The 13415-nt window shown below is 46.1% G+C and overlaps 1 protein-coding gene across 1 annotated transcript; it reads right to left on the reverse strand.

The window, feature by feature from the left end:
* Positions 1–1770: 1770 nt before the first annotated feature.
* LOC144733365 (calreticulin-like) lies at positions 1771–11431 on the reverse strand. The gene is made up of 9 exons (XM_078615238.1): positions 11078–11431; positions 9522–9623; positions 7735–7938; positions 6760–6854; positions 6164–6373; positions 5495–5608; positions 4217–4360; positions 3704–3796; positions 1771–3519 (listed from the first exon to the last, which is right to left on the reverse strand). The coding sequence occupies exons 1-9, from the start codon at positions 11172–11174 to the stop codon at positions 3310–3312; spliced, it is 1269 nt and encodes a 422-aa protein (XP_078471364.1). The 5' UTR covers positions 11175–11431; the 3' UTR covers positions 1771–3309.
* Between the last annotated feature and the right edge of the window lie 1984 nt (positions 11432–13415).

Raw genomic sequence — 13415 nt, forward strand, 5'->3', positions numbered from 1 at the left:
CTCCCCTGGTGCTTTTTCATTGCAGTTTCATGACGAGACCAGAGAGCCTAAATATCTTTATACACATACGTGAAATAAGTTACCTGGAGTATGGAAGGCGAGGACATGAAATGAAGGGGTCTACAAACATTACATTGGTGACATACTGAGATAGTAACAGGCACGCGCTTATTGCCCGCGCCCCATCCAGTTACTGAGGGGTTGCGCAATCAGAGGGGAGGCTGAGCTCGTCGCTGCCTCACCTCTCATCTCTTTCTGTATTTGCAACGGAGCTCCGAAAATTAGGCGATTTTTACTACAAATATGATTGGAATCGTACAGAAATTACATTTAGAACACAGATCAGTGGAAAAATCTTAATATTTATTTTATTTGATTATTCTTTTTTGTACATTTCGTAACAGCTATTTTCATTGGAGTATGACAGTTGAGGCTCTGCCTCCCCTGACTGCACGTCCCTGGAACATTGTATATCCACTGCAGGATGCACTCTCTATGTTGTGGCCATCTTTCACAGTAATGGGATGCCACAATATGAATACTTCCACGGGACATGTTCATCTGAGTGATTGTCGACCTCTTCGGTGATTTCCGTCCTTTGCCTGCCATTCCATCACGAGTGTAGTGATGTCAATGGGCTGTGTACACTTACCTGCAGGGGCAGTCAGGGTCCAGCAGGGGCAGTTGCTATATCCCTAGCCCCAAAGCAGGAGGGAGCTGCGGGGTGTTCTCGGATCCCCTGGGAACCCTCCCAGTAGGAGGGGGCTACGGGGTGTCCTGGGATCCCCCAGAGCCCCCCTCTAGAACTCTCTGGAAGGTAGGCGGGGCTAGGGGCTGACACACCGATGCTGGGTATAAAAGCCGGACCCCAGGAAGGGTCCGGGGCCAGTCCAAGACAGAAGCAAGAAGACCAGCTAGCTAGTACCCTGGGACCCCTAGCCCCGCTGCCCTTGTAAAAGCCGGGACTCTGTGGCCCAGTCGTGAGACCCTGGGAACCCCCGGCCTGACAAATGGTTGCTAAGAGGAGCATATTCACATCCAGGCTACCCCAGTGACTTCCACTTAAAATTAACCTCCCATCAAAACTATAAATGACCGTTGACTTTTGGTATGTAGAAAAATGTGTTGGTGAGTGATGCAAGACTGCGCATTTGACATAATTAAATTATACATTTACCTTTTGGCAATCCACTGCTGGATGGAGCAGTCATGGGGCGTTTGACCAAACTTCAAAATCACACTGGCCAGTGCAATGTTAAAACTATTTGAAACCAGTTTTTATTTTACCAAGGCCCACTGAGCTATATAGCTTTCTTAGAAGCTACCTGGCCACAAATTATAGCTCAACTGGACATTTATAGCAGCCGAAACGCATGCTTCTAAATATGGAGGGGAAATCCCAGAGGACTTGGAAAAAAAATCCACATGACCACGGGGAGACATGCAAACTCCAAATATAGATACCAGGGTCAGGATGGAACCTACGACCGTCTGTATACCAGTTGAGGTAGTTAACGTCGAGGCACCGCAGGTGGGGGGGGGGGGGGTCAGGACCAGTTCACATACCACTCGTCACGGGTGCAAGCCGTGACCAGGAATCGAACGCGGGTCAACCAACTGCACCACCGCTCCCACCCTGGCCAGAATTCTATAAATCGCTTTGCATGAACAATATAAAGGGGGGTCCCCACGAGTTTAGTGGAGATCCATCGGGGTCACCTCGAACGTTTCTCACACGCCAGTTCACGAGTGACGAAGGCCAGGATGAGCTCAAACCAAGACAATAGCTCCCAGTAGACTATTGCATTTATTTTAAAACAAATTATGCTTCATCGGTCAGTAAGGCGAAGTTTTACACAGGATTTTCAAGGTGTTCCCGTTACCACATTTGTGGAGATGCAAACGAGACTCAAACAGAACGGCATGAATTTGATGGGAAAGGGCTTTGACGGGACAGACGACATGTTTAATTCCAATTGTAATAAACATACAAAACAATGTTGCACAGGACGGGTTTAAATTCCTGTGGCATGTATTTACAGCTGAAGCCTATGGTAATAAACACCTGCGACTGATAACTTTGCTTCCCCAACATAAAGTAACTTTAAAAAAAAATTTGCAGGACGGTGCTTGCACGTTTAAAAAAATTAAAAATTAAATGGAAAGAAAAAGTAGAATCCCCTCAACCTCCCCCCACCTTGGTTAGAATGGCAAGGGCATCAGTTTCCGCAGTTGAGAAAACAGCACTATTTGATTCAGTAGAAACCCATCCTTACCAACTCAAAACCCATACCCCCCATTTTCCCTCTATGAACCGTTGGGCTAGGTGAGCACACACTATACCGCCAACATGATGATGTCGTTGCACCATTGAAAACAGCGCAGCACGCTACTGCAAGCGACGCGAGCGAATGGCGAGAACAAATTTAATTTGAACTCCGCTCCACAGCGTGCATTACACAGTAGCCACCCACAGCTATGCACCAATGGTCACAACAGCACGGAACAAAAGCGCAGCACTCCAGACGCACATGAAACGATATTAAGGACAAACAGCGCACGGCAAGTTTCTCGTGCACTTGTGCGCACCAAGACAAGTGGACGTGAAGACCAACCTGACGTGGGCGTACACGCGGCAACCCAGCCTGTGTTCCCCGTCGTTAATAAGTTATCGCAGGAAACCGAGCGAGCGAGTGCGTTGGTTGTGCCGAGTGCCCTAAACCTCAAAAGGAATGGAGCTTCCGGTGCAGGCAAGGCACTGCTTTCTCGCCCCCTCTGCTTGTCAAGTTGATGCCGAGGACCCACAGGTAACAGATGCTGCGCGGGCCGCACCAAGACTTCCAATTATCACGACCACCGTGCGGGTGTCAATGCGAATGGCTATGACGAAGGGCAAATCAAACAAGCTTAAAGTTAAATTATAGTTTTCAATGTATTACGCATCTTCCACCCCCCCCCCCCCGGCCTGCCCCATCTTACACTTGTTTGGTTTGCCTTCGTTCAAAAAAACGACAGGGTCCACAATGTCGCCATATCATCAAGTATCGATACCTTGTGTGATGCTAGCCTCAAAAAGATCAAATGATGCCAATAATCAATGTCAGGTAAAAATGTGATGTTGTACCAAGGTAATGCATGGCACATCCTAGCTGAGCAATAAAAACAAACCCAAATCACCTGGACAATATCTGGATGCAATAGTATTAAATGCGCACAGGCAATAAAATTACACTTACTCAAACCCAAACACTGCAGCATCAATTCATCCTCAATTTGAATGTGGGGGGGGGGGGGAAATACAAGCCGTATTTACAACTCGTCTTTAAGTTTGGGGTCATCTTCATCATCGTCATCTTCAGGCTCATCAAAGTCGTCCTTCGCCTTGTCTGCATCATCATCGTCGTCATCGTCATCACCGCCGTCGTCTTTGTCTTCTGGCTCAGGATGATTTTTCATCTCCTCGTCACGTTTCTTTCTCTCCTCTTCATCCTGCGCCTCCTTCATCTTCTTCTCACCTTCCTGTTGTGGGAGAAGACACATTTGAGGTTGAGCGTTGAACGTCCCGACACCGTCGATCGAACATGCAAAGACGTACGAGCGACCGATCTATTTTATACGCAAGTCCCTTCACAATGTGTGCACGCGTGTCTGTCTGTCGCAGAACCAAGCCTTGCCCTCTTGGTGCAGCCAAGAATCCTCTCACCTTGGTGACTCCCCACGTCTCCTCACCAATGGTCTCGGCATACTTCTCATCGTCGGTGATGAGGAAGCTGTCGAATATCGTTCCAGATTTCACCTGTGAATGAAAAAAAAATCACGAATTAAGCACCACCACAAACCAAGGAGGGCATACCAAGTGATTGCATGGGAGGCAGAGCTACATGAACAAAAACTCACTTCATTAGCGTAGTGTTTTCAGGAGCGGTGACCAAATTAGGCATGTTTGGGCACCACACACGACGCAAGAAAGTAGGGGCCCATGTGCCTACTTCGTGGGGACCAAAACCTTAAAATCAGTCTTAAATCAGTGCTCTTAAAATAATCCTGAATATAAAATGCATTGTTGTAAGGTGTCAATATGCAGCACTCATTCAAATCAGCCCAACACTTTCTACAAATTATGGGAAACTCGGACAGAAGTGTCCGATGGCGTGCGTCTTACTTAGCGGCAGCATCTAATAATCTGAAATATGTAATACTACACGAGCACGCTCACCTGCCAGAGATCCAGACCGATGACCCCGATATTCTCCGAGAGGTAGATGTTGGAGTCGGCTGCGTACTCTGGGTTGTCAATCTCAGGGTGCACCCACACTCCCTTGTACTTAGGGTTGTCAATTTGGCGGGGTTTCCACTCTCCCTGTGAGCGAGTCCAAACATGCAGTCATCAACATCAGGCGTACGGCCGAGAGAAGCAGCCTGAGCAATCATCATCACTTTCATTTACACACCAAATGCATCATCCTACGAGGACCAACTTCACAACACTTTTACAACATTGTTTGTAATGACCATTCACCATGAATACCATCCCCATCAGCTGACTAAATTAAATGTTCACACACATGATCAGCCATGATCCATGTGCTAAAGCAAGGCCATCCCATGCCATCACCATCCCCAATTCCCATGAGACCACAAATTCACTGTGCCATGGAAAAGCCTCGGAGAAAGCATGTCCTGCACGACAGACGTTTTGTTCATTCTTAACATCGAGGAACAGCTGAGCTACTCTGGTTTATACCACCTCCATCGCACTTATCATTCATAACAACTCGTGTACAGCTTTCTCTCAAGGTGGACAAATTAGGTGCAATGGCCAATTACACACCAGCGCTAATGCACTGGTGTGTCAAATGCACTGGTGTGTCAAGGGAACTAATTGACTTTCAGCCATTTGTACTCACTCTTTGGTAAGATCACCATTGAGTAGGTTAATGGCCTACCGGTGACGCTGCTGACCTTTACCATGAACTAATTAACTGGCAATGGTTGGCAACGACAAGTCACCAGCCAGCAGGTACAAATTAATTTATGGACAATTTTAAAGCATAGCTATTGGCCAATTAATTGTGAAAGTACAATTCAAAACGGGATGGTAATTCTCGCAAACATTCCCTGCCTGTAAATCCAGGTGCAAAAAGTACCGTTGTTGACATCGAACTTTTCAAACAGATAAAAAGGAGACATTTTACATTCGTCCAGTGTTACGTACGGGTTTCCTGTGCTAACCGTCTAGCAACTCGGATCAATTGCAAATGCAGGCACCGTATTATCTATTTACACATCAAGATAATAGTAACAATCTTTCCTACAAGCACAATGTATGCACTCGGTCAATACCAAGCTGCTTTGTAGTCATCTTATTTGCCAAACGATTTCAAACGTCAGACAAGGATCCTTAGCCAGCCATTGACAAAAATCAATGCAATAAGCTTTTTTTTTAATTGGCTACAGAGCCACGTCTATGACCTTTAACACGAGCAGCACTCACCTTGTACTCGGGATTCTCCACCATGGGTGGCTCCCACTCTCCGTCCATCTCTTCATCCCAATCTTCCGGCTTCTTGGCATCGGGGTCAGGAATGTGCTCTGGCTTTTCCCAATCCTTGGTGGGCAGAAAGAGACTTTACAATTGGCTAATGATGACCGAATCTGACAAGCAGCCACAGTTCTTAATGGCTCATTACATTTTGCTGTCCGAAATTAATTGTACCACAGAAATCATGGTTGTTAGTCACTGTTATATGCAATACGATGCTTAATTACATTTGCATAATGTAATGGTTCCATAATTTTATGGCCAAATAGGCTTTATATGAACATACTTTTCACTTGATTTGGGGCTTTCGTGACTGCAGGAATTACTCTTTGGTTCTTTCGATAAAGTCACGTAGAAAAAATATATAAATTAAATAAATGTTTCAATACTTGTCACTGCGACAGGAATGAGACATCCACCAACAGCTTGTGGCTGCAAACAGATGAGCGACGCCACAGGCTCGTTTTAATGTAAGTGCTGGACTCAAGAGTGCTCAAGGGAAAGTGGTCACAGCACAAGAAGTGTATACAGTAGCCAAATGCAAGTGGCAATTTATTGATCATCTCCAGTAAACAAATGCCCATTTTATCTTCCTTCAAAAACGGCTCTCGCCGCACGTACCTCTGGTTTGACATCGGTGGGGTCGTCAATCTTGGACTGGTCCTCCCAGTCCTCGGGCTTGTGTGCCTCGGGGTCCTTGATCTTCTTGGCCGGCAGGATGTCCCAGTCTTCCTCCAGGCTGCCAGACTCAACCTTCTTGTTGTCGATCTTGACCTCATAGGTCTGGTCTGGCCTCACGATCAGCGTGTACAGGTGGGTGTACTCGTCATCCTGCCAGACAAAGCACAGAGAACCCAGACCAAGAGTGAAGACCCACCTCGCAGCGCACTGAGCATATCACACTGCTCCCCAAATTCCATCGACAAATTTTAGGTACAATAGAATGTAGTCACTTATTTTTGTATCCGACTAGTGAAACAAGATATTATTTCAGCAACACCAGTGTAATTCAATGTTTTGAATTATCTAAATTGCTGTATTAGAATATTCCACATCACAATTTTAAAATCGCTTTTTCTTAAACATTATTTTCTTTGTAAATTATCCTCCATAAACCAGCTATTTAAATTTACCCGACATCTCCATTGTAGAAGAGATGCCGTCTCCATGGACTCCGTTAACAGCACGTGTTAACGGTTTTGCTCTTGTTTGCTCACCTTGCAGCGGATGTCCTTGTTTATGAGGTGGTTCTTGCCCTTGTAGTTAAAGATGACGTGAACCTTCTTGGTTCCTGGCCCGCAAATGTCTGGCCCTGGAGACAAGACAACAAGATGGACACAAATTAATCCTGAGCCCCATCATTCATTTAATCCAAGCATTAACGGAAAACACGTACTCTAATACAATGACGACTTGCGGTTAATTTTATCAGGGTGCTTTTAAGATCACTTATAGAAGACATTCATAAACATTGCCATTACCCAAGACTCTGTTCCTCACCTAATGTAAAAGTGGCTATTTTCTGCCACCTAATGGTAGAAACAGCCCATTACCAAATCACCTAGAATGTACACAATCTTATCAGATGGGTGACCTCCATGCACAGGAAGGGACTACGTGGTAGGCAGTAGGGAGAAGTGCAGTAAATGTATCATTGTCCTGTGGTTCTACACTTCCAGCCATCAACCCATACTGACCAGAATGAAGTATGGTCAAATAACCCCCATGACACAAAGAAGTGGTAAGGCCTTATTCCAGAATTTGAATGACAAAAATACTATATATTTAGACACAGACACACATACATTGTCGAACACATTTCTGCCAAAACATTAAATGTTGGTAAATTAGGAACTCAACAAAACAACGTTGGGATTTGAGTCTAGTTTGTTTTCAAATTAACCCATGGAGAAAATGAAATTCCAGATGTTCAGATGAACTGGGGCTGGTAGAGCCACGGTGTAATAGTATGGGTGCTCACACTAAGCTCACCGCAACGATTGTGACAAACTTAAAAAAATATATATCATACTAGGCAAGGCCCACTAAACTATGCAGCTCTTCTTCAGAAGCGACCCGGCCACAAACGAAAGCGCAAAGTGGCTTATCATCATGTGAAAATTTACCGCGGTAGCTGAATATTAAAAAGAAAAACTGCACGTCGAGTCTTAAATCAAGCAGCGGTGACCCACCGAACATGATGAAGTATTGTGAGTCGCCGTGCATCTCCTCCTGGTTCATGTCCTTGGGGAAGAGCTTGATGTAGCCACCGCCGCAGTCAATATTCTGCTCATGCTTCACGGTGAACTGGATCACCAGGGTCTTGTCCTCGTTGCTGAAGCTGTCGAAGCCGGCGGAGAGTGCGTAGAACCGGGCATCTTGACTCGTTTGCAGGCCTGCAACATGGGGGAGCAACTTATAATCAGAATATGTATTTATACTGGGAGGAATCCGATGAGCTATTATAATCTCTTTTTCACAGATGTCCAGTCAGGGCAGATAAGAACATTACAACAAACAATACAAAAACATGATAGGACTGCAATGTACAAGGTAAACAAACCACCCAAACACATACGAATAAAACGAAACCATCCCCATCCTACCAGGAAAATCCCACCTGTGGTATTAACTTCAGGTGGGTGGCAAAATAAATTGCAGCAATTGTAAGCCAGCACAAAAATGCCACTGCAGTTTTAATTGATATTCTGGATTTTTAAAAAAATTCTAAATTCATCCCAATAACTGTACCCACAAGTCACAACAACCGAAGTTGAAAATGGGTTATAATAATTAAACGGCCGCTGAAATTGCTCTGTTTAACTCATCACAATAGAAGCTAACCTTCCGTAAGAAGCCCCCGAGCCAAGTATAACTAATCTACAAAGCTGGCCTGACACAACAACCTTGCCCAACTATGTAAACAGTAAATTTGAATCTGCAAAAGTGCTTGTAATGCTTATGCAAACCACGGACTTGCCTAAAGGAGCATACAGAAGGCAGCACTATAATTTAAGGTAAAAAGAACGATTATTAACAGGTAATAAAGAATCGTATTGCATCAAAAATATATTTGTTAAATAGCGCTTAATTTCTAAGCTTTTAATTTTCTAAATAATGTTCTACACCCATAAGCTCCACCAATTACTCAATTACATGTTGATGTTATTTGTGCACTGGAATCAGTAGTCATAATTGAACATCCACGTTGTTCAATGTTTACTGCTTGTCTTCATCAAATTCACTGCCATGTCACAGGGCCAAAGTTAACTTCACTCGTAGGAACCAGCTTTCATTTCCAGACAGGAGTGACAAATTATATAAATTATTTAGACTTTAATTATCTATATATTTTCAAGCAAACTAAGTTGGTATTTGGAGCTCCTATTTCAGTAAAACTGGACATACACCCCCACATGAGGATAATGTGGTTCATTGCCACCAATGAATTGGTCCAGTTGTAAGCTCTTGTTTAAAGGGCACCTATTTAAGTGTGTAATCTATTAACGAGAGCTGAAAATTTGATACAAGGATTAAAAAACCTCAATATGCCGAGGGGGCGAACACATATTTGATTATCTTTTTGCTAATGCCAAATAACAAATAGCAAGCGCTTCAAGTTTTTAAATTGAGGTCAAGTGTTCTACACATAGAGTCTTCTGATTAATCAAGTGTTAGTACATAATCTCTCATATAATATGTACGTTACACAATGCTACATTTCACATGGTGCCGATCACTGCTGAAAAGGTACAGACGAACGAACGTGCTTAAAATCAAGGGCGTAAATGCCACCATTGCAATTCAACGGCGAAATCCGAATATGGAAGAACTACCAGGAAGCCAGAGAGGTAGGGGCCATAAAACTAGTTCCTCAGGTATTGTTTATTTTATTATTTCATCGGGGTGGGGGGAAAGGTCAGAGGCCTTCTCAAGCAAATCATTAACACATCAACCATGCGTACAAACACCATCTCACCTTTATCCTTCTCGGCGTCGCCGTAGAATTTGCCGGCAGAGAGCACAAACTTGCCATAGTCGGACTTGTGTTTCGATACCACCCACCGGTCTTGCCATGCATCTGCAAAGAAACAGAAAACAATAACATTGCGGGGGAGGGGTCAGATTTATTTTTTTCTAAACAAGACTGCACAACAGATACAACTTTGGGCCCGGTTCACCACGGGTGTCTACATCGTTAATATGGCGTGTGTGTGCATAGGCACGGCATGGGAAGTGAGCAGAAATTCGGTTCGAGGCATGCACGATATTTGGATAAGAACCCACTAGGCGATGTATCGCCATTAGGCGATAAATTATGGTAAGCCTATTAGAGTTCGAATTACTCGCTTGAAGGAGCATTCATGTGAACTTTTATTTCATCTGCAGTCATGCCACTAGGGGGCGTATGTTGAGATTCAATAGCGGAGTCAAAATACCCCTTTGTACAAGTACCCGCACATCTCTTTCGTCAATTCCCTGCTGTATGAGGGCTTCCCCACACCCGTGTCGGTCACGGGGATTACGTGAACATACTTCACCACGCTGATCAGTGCGGTGGGTTGGTGAAGGTTGGGGGGGGGGGCAGACCCGGAGGCATTTGTTAAAAGTGCCAGTCTCGATTTAGGTGCAGTCCGTCTGCTGCCCCCCTCCCACCGCAGCCCCTATTACAACCAGTAGTTGCTTGCTGCATGGCGGGCATCCATCACAGCACTATTGCAGGATAAAACCCGCAAACACAACATTAGAAAAAGGGACATATGGGGCTCACATCACCCAAACTAATTCCGGGGCCACAGTTTGCACGACGATGACGTCACAAGAGTAACTGTCGCTAAAATGGCTATGGGGGTGTGGGGGGAAGGAGAGGATTTAGTGGTTAATTAAATGGCTGACTTTACTCCGTAACCGGCATTCACTTTATCTGGGCCACAAGTGACGAGAGCTATTTAGCTGTACACACATCTCGTGCTAATTGTCAATTTGAGTGTAACAAAAAAAGACGTGGAGGGGGGGGCATTTTAATACCAAAATCTCTGCGCAGGGATAGGTGCAACATCTACAATTTTCTTGTTCTTGAGCACGTAGCCGCTGCCCATCCACCAGCAGTGTCCGTGAGCGGGTCACGTCGGAGAAATTTTACTTTTAAAAAATCACGTCGTTCATGGGGCCTCTTTAAGATTTTTGATGCCAAAAAAACCCTCAATCGATCAATTACGCGTTTGCTCACAAACGTCGACACATTAGCATTCTCATTAAATACCCTCCACCCACCCCCTAAAAAAATCAATTGTTTTAATGGGAAAACGTTGGAAAATTTGGTGTCAAAATCCACGCACGATTAGGCCCTTTTACAACATCCACTATGGCTCATCCCCCAAAACTCGACACATCACCCCAGAATAAAACACGACGACTGGCACACCTCACACGGTTTGTTCACGCAACGGTAAATTGCCAATCACAATTATTACACATCGGTTCAACTTAATTCCCGGACATCATGAAATGCCCTCTCCTCAACCCCACACCCACCTCCATCGTCAAAGAGCTCCTTGAAGTACACGGCGGGCTCGGCCAGGGCGCTCGCCGCCAGCAGCAGCGCGGTCACGGCAACTATCGCGTAATGCATGGTTCTAAACGTCGACAAATGTCAAACTTTAAACCGTCGAGCAATTACAATCCACTAGTTTATATCGCACTTTACTCGAATTCGCAGCGAGCCGACTCGAAACAACCCGCACGGCCCCGGCTGTTCGACAACTGCAGGCAGCCTGCACAGATGGCGCCTTCTCATTGGCTGCCGCCGATAGCCGAAGACCAATCAACGCTCACCACGACCGGCGGGTTCTCCCCCCCGCTCCCGCGTGACCGTTGCGGTGACGTCACGCGCCTAATTTGGCAATGAGGCCCCGCCCCACATCCGCCCGACTCTCCCCCCCCCCACAAACCCCCCACGTCCCCCCCACATCCGATCGCCGGGACGTGATGACGTCACCACGTCGCCGTAATATTCATAAGCCCCGCCCCCGATCCCAGCGGTTAGAACGCTGCGGCGACTTTACGTAATGACGTCATCGCGGCTCCTCACGCTAAGCCACGCCTGTCGTGACGTCACGCGCTAACATTTGCATGGAGCCGCCCCCCCCCCGCCCGCGATTCATCACGTGACCCGCTATCAGCTGTTTGCTCGTTCACGTTTCTCAGGCTTCGGTTTAAACGAGCTGATGCGAGGGAAATGAATGTTACATTCTTAATCTAAGTTACTCGATGATTTGTATGCGCACGAGCCACTGATGTTGGCCAGGAACCGACATTAGGCCTCTGAACAATATGTGAGTGTGAGGTTATTCCCCACACACTCCACCGCGGGATGATCAACTCGGGTCACCGACGCCGCGTGGAGAGGCCCTCATCCAGCAGTAGATCGAACAAGTGGCCGTTCGTTTTCATTTACCTTCGTTTACAAGTTGCGTTATTAAAATGAGCGAGGTTACGTGACGGCTATTTCATAGCTGTGGTGTAAAACTGGCAACGGCACTACATATTTCAGATGTAATGAATACTGCACATTTCAGGTTCATTAAGCCTAGGTATGTTTATAAAATAATGTTAACTGAAGCACAGAACAATGTTTTATTATTTGCAGAGCGTACAATACAAAAACTGTAATACAATGAACGTAACCTCGTGTGTAACAATGTAAGCCGTCGGTGCAATTTCAAATGTGCTACAGTATTGTGAGGTTCCGTAGACATTCAATCGCGGCTTCTATCTTACATTAAAGTGTAGGGCACTTTAATTCAACACCTACAATGATGAATCAATCCAACTTGGTGTATGAAGGATTCACAATCCAGCACATCTAATCGATTCGGCGCCTATGCGCGAAACTGGTTCTATCGCTCCATCATTGTATTATAATGCACAGTACTGCAATGTAACAACGGTGTGCACATGTAACTATTTAAAATTGTACTCTTATCTTCATTGAGGTGTATAATGGTTTGAATACAACTAAAGAGGAACACGCCGCTGACGATACCACTATGACTAAAAGCAGCCAATGGGCTCTCAGCACGCGTCTCGCCGCAACCTCTCGGTGGGGGGGGGGGTCAACCACTCCCCTCGCTGCGTGAGTCACCCACCCCTCCTCCACCCCCCCTCCACCCCTCCTCCACCCCCCCTCCACCCCTCCTCCACCCCCCCTCCACCCCTCCTCCACCCCCCCCCTCCACCCCTCCTCCACCCCCCCCCTCCACCCCTCCTCCACCCCCCCCTCCACCCCTCCTCCACCCCCCCCTCCACCCCTCCATCCCCCCCTCCACCCCCCCTCCACCCCCCCCTCCACCCCCCCCTCCACCCCCCGTTCATTTGTGGTCGCTTCTGATAAGTTAAATACCTCAGGGGGCTTTGCCTGGGTAGGGTGGGAATGGTTTAGTTTTGTTCGTATGCGTTTGGGTGATTTGATTACCCCCTGTACTTTCGTGCCTGTGCCCTACCTTATAGACTAATTCAGACCTTATTGGTTACCCCGTGCCCTTATAAATCTCAATGTTCATCCTACAGAGTCCCATCACAAGGGAGAAACAAACAAATAGACAAACCTTTTTTTCAAATAGGAACTGCAGGTTCCACACTGCCCACCAGGGATTATCTGTCTGTCTGTCGTGCATACTACAACCTCCAACACGACTACGGTATCCAACACGGATCGCACGAATGCGCTGTCCAACCAAGTTCCTACCTGCCCACTCCGAAGGAACGTGCTTTTGCCCGGATTGAAACAGATGTATGCCATATACACCTGAAAACCCAATTTCCCTGTGCAAGAATACAGGTAAACCGTATGGGTTGACAGGTATGTAGTAGC

Source organism: Lampetra planeri, chromosome 46 (genome assembly GCF_965212315.1).
Source record: "Lampetra planeri chromosome 46, kcLamPlan1.2.h2, whole genome shotgun sequence".
Lineage (NCBI taxonomy): Eukaryota > Metazoa > Chordata > Hyperoartia > Petromyzontiformes > Petromyzontidae > Lampetra > Lampetra planeri.

Excerpts from the sequence above, each read along its gene's own strand:
- LOC144733365 (XM_078615238.1), bottom strand. The coding sequence starts at position 11,174 with ATGCATTACGCGATAGTTGCCGTGACCGCGCTGCTGCTGGCGGCGAGC. Across the intron at positions 7,939-9,521 it reads CGACGCCGAGAAGGATAAAG|GCCTGCAAACGAGTCAAGAT; the intron begins GTGAGATGGTGT and ends CCCATGTTGCAG. Across the intron at positions 4,361-5,494 it reads TGGAGAATCCCGAGTACAAG|GGAGAGTGGAAACCCCGCCA; the intron begins GTGAGTGCTGCT and ends ACTCGCTCACAG.